This window comes from Magnolia sinica, chromosome 1 (genome assembly GCF_029962835.1).
Source record: "Magnolia sinica isolate HGM2019 chromosome 1, MsV1, whole genome shotgun sequence".
In the NCBI taxonomy this organism is placed as follows: domain Eukaryota; kingdom Viridiplantae; phylum Streptophyta; class Magnoliopsida; order Magnoliales; family Magnoliaceae; genus Magnolia; species Magnolia sinica.
In genome coordinates this window covers 87425139-87435373 of record NC_080573.1, presented here as the reverse complement: position 1 = coordinate 87435373, position 10235 = coordinate 87425139, and the positions used below count along the sequence as shown (strand labels likewise).

Here is a 10235-nt window from a genome sequence, read left to right as displayed (position 1 = left end):
TTTCTTTATAATATAAAGCATTTCAAAACAGGAGATAGATAGGGTTAAATGTGTCAAATTAACATATTTCAGACATTTCAGATGTTTGTTAACAAACAGATTGTTTCAAATTCAGTACTTAATTTTCAGACTTCAGCCATAGTTACCAAACAAGATTCAGGCTTCAGATTTCAGATTCAGGCTTTAGACTTCAGATTTAACAAACGGGGCATAAGTTTGTATGGTTTCCTAAAACAGCTGGATAAAAGGTAGGGTCCACAGTCCCAAATTTTTCTTTTTAAAACTTACTTTTACCCGTCTTAATGAAAATTTTATAAAAGATAACATTGAAAAAGGCCGAATCCAAATGTACTAAATCATACTCGAAGAAGTATCGAATCACGAGATGTACTAAATCAATCCATTATGAAAATTCCAAATAAAAGGGGAAAAAAGAAAAAAAAGGAAAGAATATGAAAAGTAAAACAGGACCCAGCTACGAAATTTTCTACTCTCATCATTTCAGAAAAAAAAGAACAGAGAACGAAGCCCAGATTCTCTTTCTTCTCCATTCATTCCAAAAAAGAAAGAAAGAAAAAAAATGCTGACACCCAAGAAATCCATCCCCCAACTTCTCTTCTATCTCATTCTCACATTCTTCTTCTCTCTAACTTCAACTCAGTCTACATCCGAAACTCCCACACCAGCGTTCTTCTGTGGCAAAATCAAAATACAAAACCTTACCACACCTTCTCCTTTGAATTCCATTCTCCTTTGCAAATCCCAAAACCTGTATTTCAGAACCTCTCTAGGCCTCTTCCCAGTCTCCTCCATAGACTACGGAGCCCAAACACTCACGATCTCTCACCCATCTTGCTCTCCTTCTCTTCACTTCATCTCCCCTTCTCTTCTCTCATCTGGTTTCCCTCCTCCTCCCAAACCCAATTCCCTTCTCCTCTTCAACTGCTACAACAGTAGAGAAAAGCCCATGTCTTCTTTTCTTCAGAACTGCAGCCATTCCTATAACTGTAGTGCTCAGGAACGAGATCTTGAGAGGCCCTTTTCTTGCTTGCTTGTGGATGACTCTGACAATTTGGAATTGGGTTTTCATCCAAAGAATCTCAACTGTTCTCATTACAGGAGAGTGTACAGATCTTCATCTTCGTCTGCCATTGAAGGATTTGAGGGAGGGACAAGGGTCTCTTTTGGGATTCCTGACCATATTCCAAGGGTCTGTGATGAGTGCTCTAAGCCAGATGGGAACTGTGGAATTGGGCTGAGGTGCATGTGCCACCCAAAAGAGTGTAGTAAGTTCTTCTATTCTATAAAGATTATGAATTCCTCTGCTTTTTCTCTGTTTTGGGTTTTACTTACCTTTTTGGGTTTTGATGGGAATTGTGTTCACTTCCTCCAATTTATTTATTTATTAATTTTTTTTCCATACTGCATCCTTTACTGTTGGTATTACCAGAGAAAGGTTAAAAAAAATTCATGGCTTGAATGTTTCCTTATCGATGCAACAATTTAGAGGACACAAACGTACATTTCCAGTCATTTTGATATTATCGACCTTGGGATGATGTTGATTGAATCAAAGGTGCACTTGGTTTCACTAAGGGCACGATTGGCAGTATGGATTTTAAATCCTGTGGAGTAAAGTGCATTTTGCAAATCAGCTTCGAGCTAGGATTTCAAGAAGGGCTCTTTTGGGGCATCCCGAATCCTTTGAAATCATCGTGAGGGAATGGGTAATAGCAAGTTTACTATTTATAGTAAGTGACGTTTTTCGGGAGTTTGAGTCTAAAACTCCATTCTAGGTTTGAACTCATTATTTGAAGGATTGTAATTTCGTTTTTATCATCAACCAATTTATTTTCGAATTTATTAGAAATTATTTTTATTTTATCCCTTGTGGATTCGAGGAAACTCAGTGATGAATCCATAGAGCTCCATGGATTCGGAGTAGTTATCCCTGAGGAAGATGGCGATTGACCTCATCACGTCCTTACCCGCGTCAACATTTCAACTCCATATTCATATGGTATTACAGTCATTTATATCATGTTGTTGTTTGAATATATTGAGGTGCATTCCTAATACCATCTGATACATTCCAATATTTTGAAGCCTGAGAGTCAAATATCTGTCAGGAAGGTATTGTATCATGCCCTTGGCCAATGGAATCATACGATGCATTGCATTAGTCATTTCTTGAGACATTCTTATTGATTTTGATAATCACCAGAAAATGCACTGACTAAAAAGTAATTTAGAATGCAAATTAATATTGTTTCTTCCATGAATGAAGAAATAAGAGTGATGAATTAGAAACAAAATGGCTTTAAAAGTAGTGAATGAAGAAAAAAAATTCATGTGCTACTTTAAAATTCGGCTCTTGCTTTTCTACCAGGGTGCATCAACGGTGCAAATCAATACAAATGATACATTTCAAATCTCTCTCTATATTGCCAGGTGAAACTATATCATAATACATTCATACAATATGACACGTTTCTTATGTTTTGAGCTTTGGTGTAAATAGTGGCTCTGTTCTTTATTTTAGGAATTACTTGATATCATGGCAGACAGTCAATTCTCTTACTTACAGCTTCTCTTCACATTTCAAGCATTTACTTCAGGCCAAACCATTCAAATCTTGGACCTCATAGAGATTCTTCATGACCCAAAAATCATAGTGAGTGGATGATCCTTATTGTCTGCTCTGTAGCCATAAAATGTATTGTTTGAAAAAATATTCCATCATCTAACTTCAACAAACAAACACCCGCCGATAGCTTCTGTGATTAGAGAGGTATGCCCCATCTGCAGTTGGATTTATGGTTTGGATTGATGCACGTGCATTCCATGTCTACACTGGCTGTGTCCATGTATGTGGTGTCATTTCTCTCATCCATCATTCTTTCTTTCCTCTGTTTTTTTTTTTTTTTTTTTTTTTTTGTTGTTGTTGTTGTTGTTGTTGTTGTTGTTGTTGTTTAATGATTCTGATTGTTTTATAATTTGTTATAATTATTGTGATGGATTTGCTGTGCTCTTACAGAGAACAGGGTTTTTTCTGGTGGGGTATCCAGGGACCCTTTTGATAACCTGATGCTGATCTCGTTCTTTACTCTTATGGTGGTTTATTTGATGGGTTGGATGTGATAAAATGGGACTGAAGTTGGTGAGAGTGATGACTACTGTTTTCTTTCAATTTTTGATGCTAAATTAAAATATAATTTCAGATGAGAGATTACTGAAAATTTTCTTAGCTGTACAACCTTTTGTTTGAAACAAACACATTCACGTGGCTGCCCGCACACACAACACAAAAGAGGTCTCAGAATCCTACAAGTTAACGGTTACAGTATGCATTGTTGCATCGGAAATAATCTAATGCTCTCAGATTGAGTAGGGCTGCCAATAGGTACCAGAAACCACCAGTGGTTCTGGGTCTTTTTAGTTTTGGGCCCACTTAAAATTTGTGTTTGGGTTGTGTATACCTTGATAATCAATAGACCGGTTTAAAATTCGAGCATTGGGCTTCTAGTAGTAATTTGGTATTTCTATTTTTGTGTATTTTTAAAGTCACATGTGTGAATGGCTTGCATAATCAGAAATAATCTGATCCATGCTTTTAATTGTATGTAAGGTTACTAGTGATTTGTGTTCTTAATATACCCGACCTTAAGATCCGATGAGTAGTAAACGAGTTCCCAAACCTGACCGAGTCAGGGTCCAGAACCTCAAATATCATTCCTGGACCATGTAGGATCCGATCCAACAGGAGCCAGGGCTTACACGGTGACCTGACTCAAAATCCAACCTGTTGGCAGTGCCAACCATAGGTTATACTGCTTTTAGTTGCACTGAGAGACTTGGGTAGTCCAATTGATCTATGGCCTGTTTATTAGGTTCAGCTTACGTTATATGGGGCCTTTGGAATTAGCATTCCTTTCTTTGTTTTAAAGAAAATGGTTTTTAGAAAACCCAGAATGAGAATAGAATAGAATTCAGGGTGCCTATGATGTGCATTTTGTGGATGTGAGTCATGCTTGATGCATCCGAAATTCTGTTGATGGCGTGTGTGCTGAGTGCTCCTATCTGCAGTGTCCCCAAAATCAGAATGCATTGTCATTTTCTCATTCGGGTACGGTGGTGGAATGTTCCTGTCTGCGTTTTGAGGACTAAAAAAAAAAAAAAGAATACTAAAGAAGTGGTAAGTGAAGGTAGCAGTTGATTTGCAAATTGCAGGAGTGAGAGGGGTGGAAAGCAGTTGTAAGTAGGTTTACTTTGTTTTGCAAAAACGTAAGAGCAAGAAATAAAATAAGAACCTTTGTACAAGAATTTTTACGAACAAATATCAGATGACCTATAGTCTAACTGAAGGTGACCTTCATAGAGGGAAATGGTGGAACATGATTCATGCAGCCAATCCCAATTAATTGTTATGAGGGTTAGATGATGATTTGTACAAGAATTTGCATGTTTTCTCACAAAAGTGACTATGTTCGCTGGGGAGACTATCAAGGAGATTTTCACTATGATGAAGATTACAAGAGCAGGATTTCTCTCTCTATAATACAAAACCTATGACCAAACCCATATATGTTTTCCTAAATCTTAATTCGACTAGGAATAAATACAAAGACTTCTAGTTGAACTTGAAAGATTTAGCACAAAAGTTCTACCCAAATAAGAAAACTCAAACTGTTTTTACATAACAAAATATCCCTATTTTGCCACCCCCAAAAATCCTCCCCTTGGCAGACTCCATAAAAAGAGCCACCTCATTATCATGAGAATAAGAACATCAGACAAGCCCACCGTGCCCGAGTGCCGACCTTAGTAAAGGCCATGTTATGAGAAATTGAACCACCATTCACCGACGACATTATGACTTCTCCACTTCTGCCCAGGTTCTGGATGCAGCAGATGACCCCCTATTCTGGAACCACAGACCTGACCGAGCACATCGAGTCCTTCAGGGTCTGGGTGGAGCTTTATGGAACCTTGGCCCCCACGATGTGCCGAGCATTCTCCTTGATCTTATTAGGAGCTGCTCGACAGTGGTTCACCCAACTGAAGCCGAGGTCCATCAGTTCCTTTTCGCAGCTCAACAAAGCCTTCCTCACACAGTTCATTGGTGGGAGAGACAGAAGGAAGACATCAACTCATCTTCTCACAATGAAGAAGAGGGTGGACAAGCTGTTAAAAGACTACATTATCTGTTTCAATGCTGAAGTTGTTTAGGTTGACAATTATTCCGATAAGATAGCTTTGACCGCCATGGTGGCCGGCCTCAAACAAAGAAAGTTCCTCTTCTCTATTGGTAAGAAGTCCCCGACCATTATCGCCAACCTACTTAATCGAGCTAAAAAATATTACAATGCTGAGGAGCTCTTTAGTTCACAAAGAGCTGCTCGAAGAGGAAATAACTCGGTTGAGGATAAGAAGCGAATGGAAGAAGGGGAGCACTCTTCTGTTAATGCTAAAAGACAGCAGGAAGATGACCAAGACTGAGGCCAGTGTACCAACCGACATCCAGAAAGTCACTTGCATCGGTACACTCCCTTGAACACAAAGTCGAAATAAATGCTAAAAGAAGCCAAGTTGAGTAAGGAAACCTGATGACCGAGCTGAATAACCAAGCTCGGTAATAAGGCTCATCGACCAACTCCGACCTCGACATTAAATACCGAGGGACATATTGACTAGAAGACATGGGGGGTTCTTATCCCGCCCATGGGATGCTGAACACTTGAAGATCTATTACTCCCGGGAACTCAAGAGGTCCTTCGACCAGGAGCGCGTTGTCACGCCCCAAACTTGGAAACCGGGCTCACAAAATTTTCGATCGCCGAATCCGGTGCCGACAGCCTCCGTAGTACCCCATTCTCGGCACCCAGCGTCCATACGCCAGATTCCAATCCTGGGATTCTACAAGGAAGATTTTTCAATGTACCTTTAACTTGTATTAAGCATAATCACAAGTATACCCAAATCACAAAGGCAACATCATCATCACATATCCACTAATATAAACATTTGAATACAATGTTGAAAGGAAAATACATATGTCAAAAATCAAAGCTCCACAAGTCCTGCTGCACACTCCAAGCTCAATGCTGCTACAACCTAACGCCACCTGCACGCATCTATCGTGCATAAGCTTATAAAAAGCTTAGTGGGTGGTGAAAGTGTGTGCACAAGGTAAGTGTCAAGTAAGCAATATCAGAGTAATCAGAGTAAGCGGAAATACTGACAGGCACATAAATCATACAATATCAGAATAATGCGAAAACATACTGATAGACCCATAAATACCATCAGCCTTATTCAGGATATGCGATGCAAAAATATAATGACCAATATCATATACTGAGGAAGCAATGTGGATCAGCTATGCAATGCGAGACAGTAAGCCAAATATTATATGCTGAGGATGCAATGCAATATGCGATGCGAATGAAATGACCAAGCTGGAGTGTGAAGTCGGGATGATAGTACGTAGTATCGCAAGCTACGGGGTCCATCACAAGGGACTTTTATCCAAACCAGTCTCATACTTAAATTTAGATAGTCAGACTCAATGTGATAAACTCCTGATCTCAGGTTAGTCGCGCGCTCAACTGAAATCCTGGCCATGTGAAGGTATACGTAACAAATAGTTGCGCACCACCAGCCTGAGTGGATAGTGAATGATTGAGTATACAATTCATGCTCAATAAGCCTAATATCAGTACGGTTCTTCTTTGGGAAATCATCGGGGTTTATTACACTCCAAACCATATTACCGCCCGATCACATGCAATAAAGTGAGTGGAAGAGACCTCACTATCCGCCTGCCAATATCGGGCCCGGCTCGTCGATAGCGGACTCATTCCTCGAGCTGGTCAGATTCAGTCTAGCATTGCCCCTCCTCTCGGGCAGGTAAGGCCGCATCCCCTTCCAACCGACCACGATACAGTGGGAGACGCGGCCTAACGGTATACGGCCCTCATGTGCTCAGACATCCACTCGGTCTAGATGTTGGAGCAACCTCTGGAACCAAGAGGGTTTAAGGACTTTCACCTAGGGATATCTATAGCACCCCATGTAGAATAGATTTCTGGTGTCCCATCTGGACATTTACGAAATACCTGTGGAGGCTACGACTCTGATGTCGCTAGGGCGTACAGTAATCACAACACACAATGCAAGATGCATGAGTCATATAATCCAGCCATACATCAATCCTGCGCATACCGTGTACTCATGTGAGACAATCTCCGCCTATCAGGGAGTTTCATAACAACATTGCCAATGACATATGTAATGGTCAACCACATCTCATAACAAACATGTAGATGATGTGTATGGGCATGTATCGTGATGCTATACTGTCACATACTCATAATCGACATCATCAACCGGTATCAACAATCGGCCTCGACAATGTGGACATTTAACCATCATCGCCTCCAAGGAATGACCCACATAGAGCTAAATATATAATGGGCCCACGACCTCACACAAAGGTTTAATATACAACATAATAAACATTACGCAATAAGTGGGCCCTGCTCATGGACCTTAAATACATGACATGTGGGCCCTGCTTATGAGTCTCGAATACATCAAATAGGTCATACATCATGGGCCTAATACACATCACAATGGGCCTTGCCCATGGGCCACGAATACATCACAATGGGCCTTGCCCATAGGCCTTAAATACATCACAATGGGCCTTATTACATATACCTCATATTCACATTAGGCCTTAAACACGGGCTGAATACACGTCACAATAGGCCTCAACTATGGGTCGCATATATATCATATAGGTCTCGACAATCGGCCTCAACATTCGAAATCGGCCTTAACAATCGGAATCGGCCTCAATACTCGGCCTCATATGCATCAAATGGGTCACGACAATCGAAAATCGATAATCGGCCACATCAAAATCGGTAATCAGCATGATAATCGGGATCGATCGATAATCATAATCGGGAAATCGGTCACTTCAATTGGGATAGATTGATTATCAGACTCGGCAAATCGGTCACGTTAATCGGAATCAACAATCGTCCACGACACTCGGGATCGATCGATAATCAAAATCGGCAAATCAGTCACATCAATCGGGATAGATCAATAATCAGAATCGACAAATCGGTCACGCCAATCGAAATCGACAATCGGCCACGACAATCGAGATCGATCGATAATCATAATCGGCAAATCGGTCATGACAATCAGAATCGACAATCGGCCACGATAATCGGGATCGATCGATAATCAGAATCGGCAAATCGGTCACAACAATCGGGATAGATCGATTATTAGAATTAGCAAATCGGTCACGTCAATCGGAATCGGCAATCGACCACGACAATCAAAATCGATCAATAATCATAATCGGCAAATCGGTCACGTCAATCGGAATCAGCAATCGGTCACGACAATCGGGATCGATCGATAATCAGAATGGGCAAATCGGTCACGACAATCGAGATAGATCGATAATCAGAACGACAAATCGATCACGTCAATCGGAATCGGCAATTGGCCATGACAATCGAGATCAATCGATAATCATAATCGGCAAATCGATCACGTCAATTGGAATCGGCAATCAACTACGACAATCGGCATCGATCGATAATCAGAATGGGCAAATCGGTTACGACAATCGAGATAGATCGATAATCAGAACGGCAAATCAATTACATCAATCGGAATCGGCAATCGGCCACGACAATCGAGATCAATTAATAATCATAATCGGCAAATCGGTCACGTCAATCGGCCACGACAATCGGGATCGATCGATAATCAGAATAGGCAAATTGGTCACGACAATCAGGATAGATCGATAATCAGAACGACAAATTGATCACGTCAATCAGAATTGGCAATCGGCCATGACAATCGGGATCGATAAGAATGGGCCTAACAAGGCCTAATGGAAGGTCACAATGTGGACATTTAACCATTATTGCCCATCAATGTAGACATTTAATTAACATCGCTCCTAAGGAGTGACCCACATAGAGCCAAACGTATTGTGGGCCCATGGCCTCATACAAGGGCCTTATACAATTACCATGGGCCGTATCAGTGGGACGCACCAACGGGCCTCATGTACATCAAGTGAGCTGTATCAATGGGCCGCACCAACGGGCCTCATATACACCAAGTGAGCAGTATCAATGGGCCGCACCAACGGGCTTCATATACAGTCAAGTGGGCCGTATCAATGGGTCGCACTAATGGGCCAATATACATTAAACGGGCCTTACCAGGTGGGCCTCAACAATGGGCTTCATATACATTAAGTGGGCCCACCGGAACGTTTATTTTCCATCCAATGTGTTCATAAGGTCACATGGACCCAACTTAAGAGGAAAAACAAATTTCATACTAATCCAAAACTTCTGTGACCCCAAAATCGGTTTTCAATGGTAGACATTTAATCCCCACTGATTTGTAGTGTGTCCACCTGATAGACGGCGTGGATATACGACATATTCATCAAAGGTAGCAGCTGCTGGGCAGTATGGAGTATGATCATCAAGGTGGGGCTAGAAGATGAACGGGGTGGAGTATACATCTCATGGGACCCACAGAGCTTGCTGACGCCATTCACAGCAGTACCTAGCTGCGTGAGGTGCAATGGCCAAAACGTCCAGCAGGTGGGTCCCACATGGGCTCACCATATATATATATAATAAAATATTATTATATACATATAGCAGGTGTGAGGTATAAGACACATACATTCAGTAGAATCCCACGTGTGAGGTGTACCAGCCAATCCACATCCTTGGACGGTGGACAGAATACACACATCAAGTGCGTCCCACACAGATGGACGTCGTGGATATAAGACACGTGCATCAAGTGGGTCCCACCTGCCACACGTGTCACACGTGTGGGATAGGTCCACGTCCACAACAGGTGGATAGCAGGAGAAACGCATACATCGTGGCAGCCCACAGAACTTTGCTGACGTGATCCCGAGGCGAGGCTGCAGGGGCCATCGTCCTTGTTTCAAATGGACGGACGGCTGGGAGTGTAAGACACATATATCAAAGGTGGGTCTCACCCCACATGTGCAACACGTGTGGGGGTGGGCCCACACGGTTACTGGACGAACGGTGTATAAACACATGTAGCACAGGGGTCCCATCGTCCTGGCAATTGGACGGTGCGGATGTAGAATAATGCATCAAGGTGGGGTCCACCGTCTTGGATTGGACGAAGTGGAT

At 41.7% G+C, this 10235-nt stretch overlaps 1 protein-coding gene across 2 annotated transcripts; it reads left to right on the top strand.

The window, feature by feature from the left end:
• Window positions 1-406: 406 nt before the first annotated feature.
• On the top strand, window positions 407-3256 carry LOC131251437 (uncharacterized). 2 transcript variants are annotated; one of them, XM_058252133.1, is made up of 3 exons: window positions 407-1286; window positions 2390-2451; window positions 3038-3256. In XM_058252133.1, the coding sequence occupies exons 1-2, from the start codon at window positions 581-583 to the stop codon at window positions 2419-2421; spliced, it is 738 nt and encodes a 245-aa protein (XP_058108116.1). In that variant the 5' UTR covers window positions 407-580; the 3' UTR covers window positions 2422-2451; window positions 3038-3256. The 2 variants fall into 2 exon arrangements, with proteins under 2 accessions (XP_058108116.1, XP_058108109.1); XM_058252126.1 differs by lacking the exon at window positions 2390-2451 and having other exon boundaries at window positions 410-1286.
• The last annotated feature ends 6979 nt before the right edge of the window (window positions 3257-10235 follow it).

What these genes read in the sequence shown, in the direction of transcription:
- LOC131251437 (XM_058252126.1), top strand. Translation starts at nt 581, where the DNA reads ATGCTGACACCCAAGAAATCCATCCCCCAACTTCTCTTCTATCTCATT. An exon ending in GTGCCACCCAAAAGAGTGTA is followed by an intron (nt 1,287 to 3,037) that starts GTAAGTTCTTCT and finishes GTGCTCTTACAG; the next exon opens with AGAACAGGGTTTTTTCTGGT.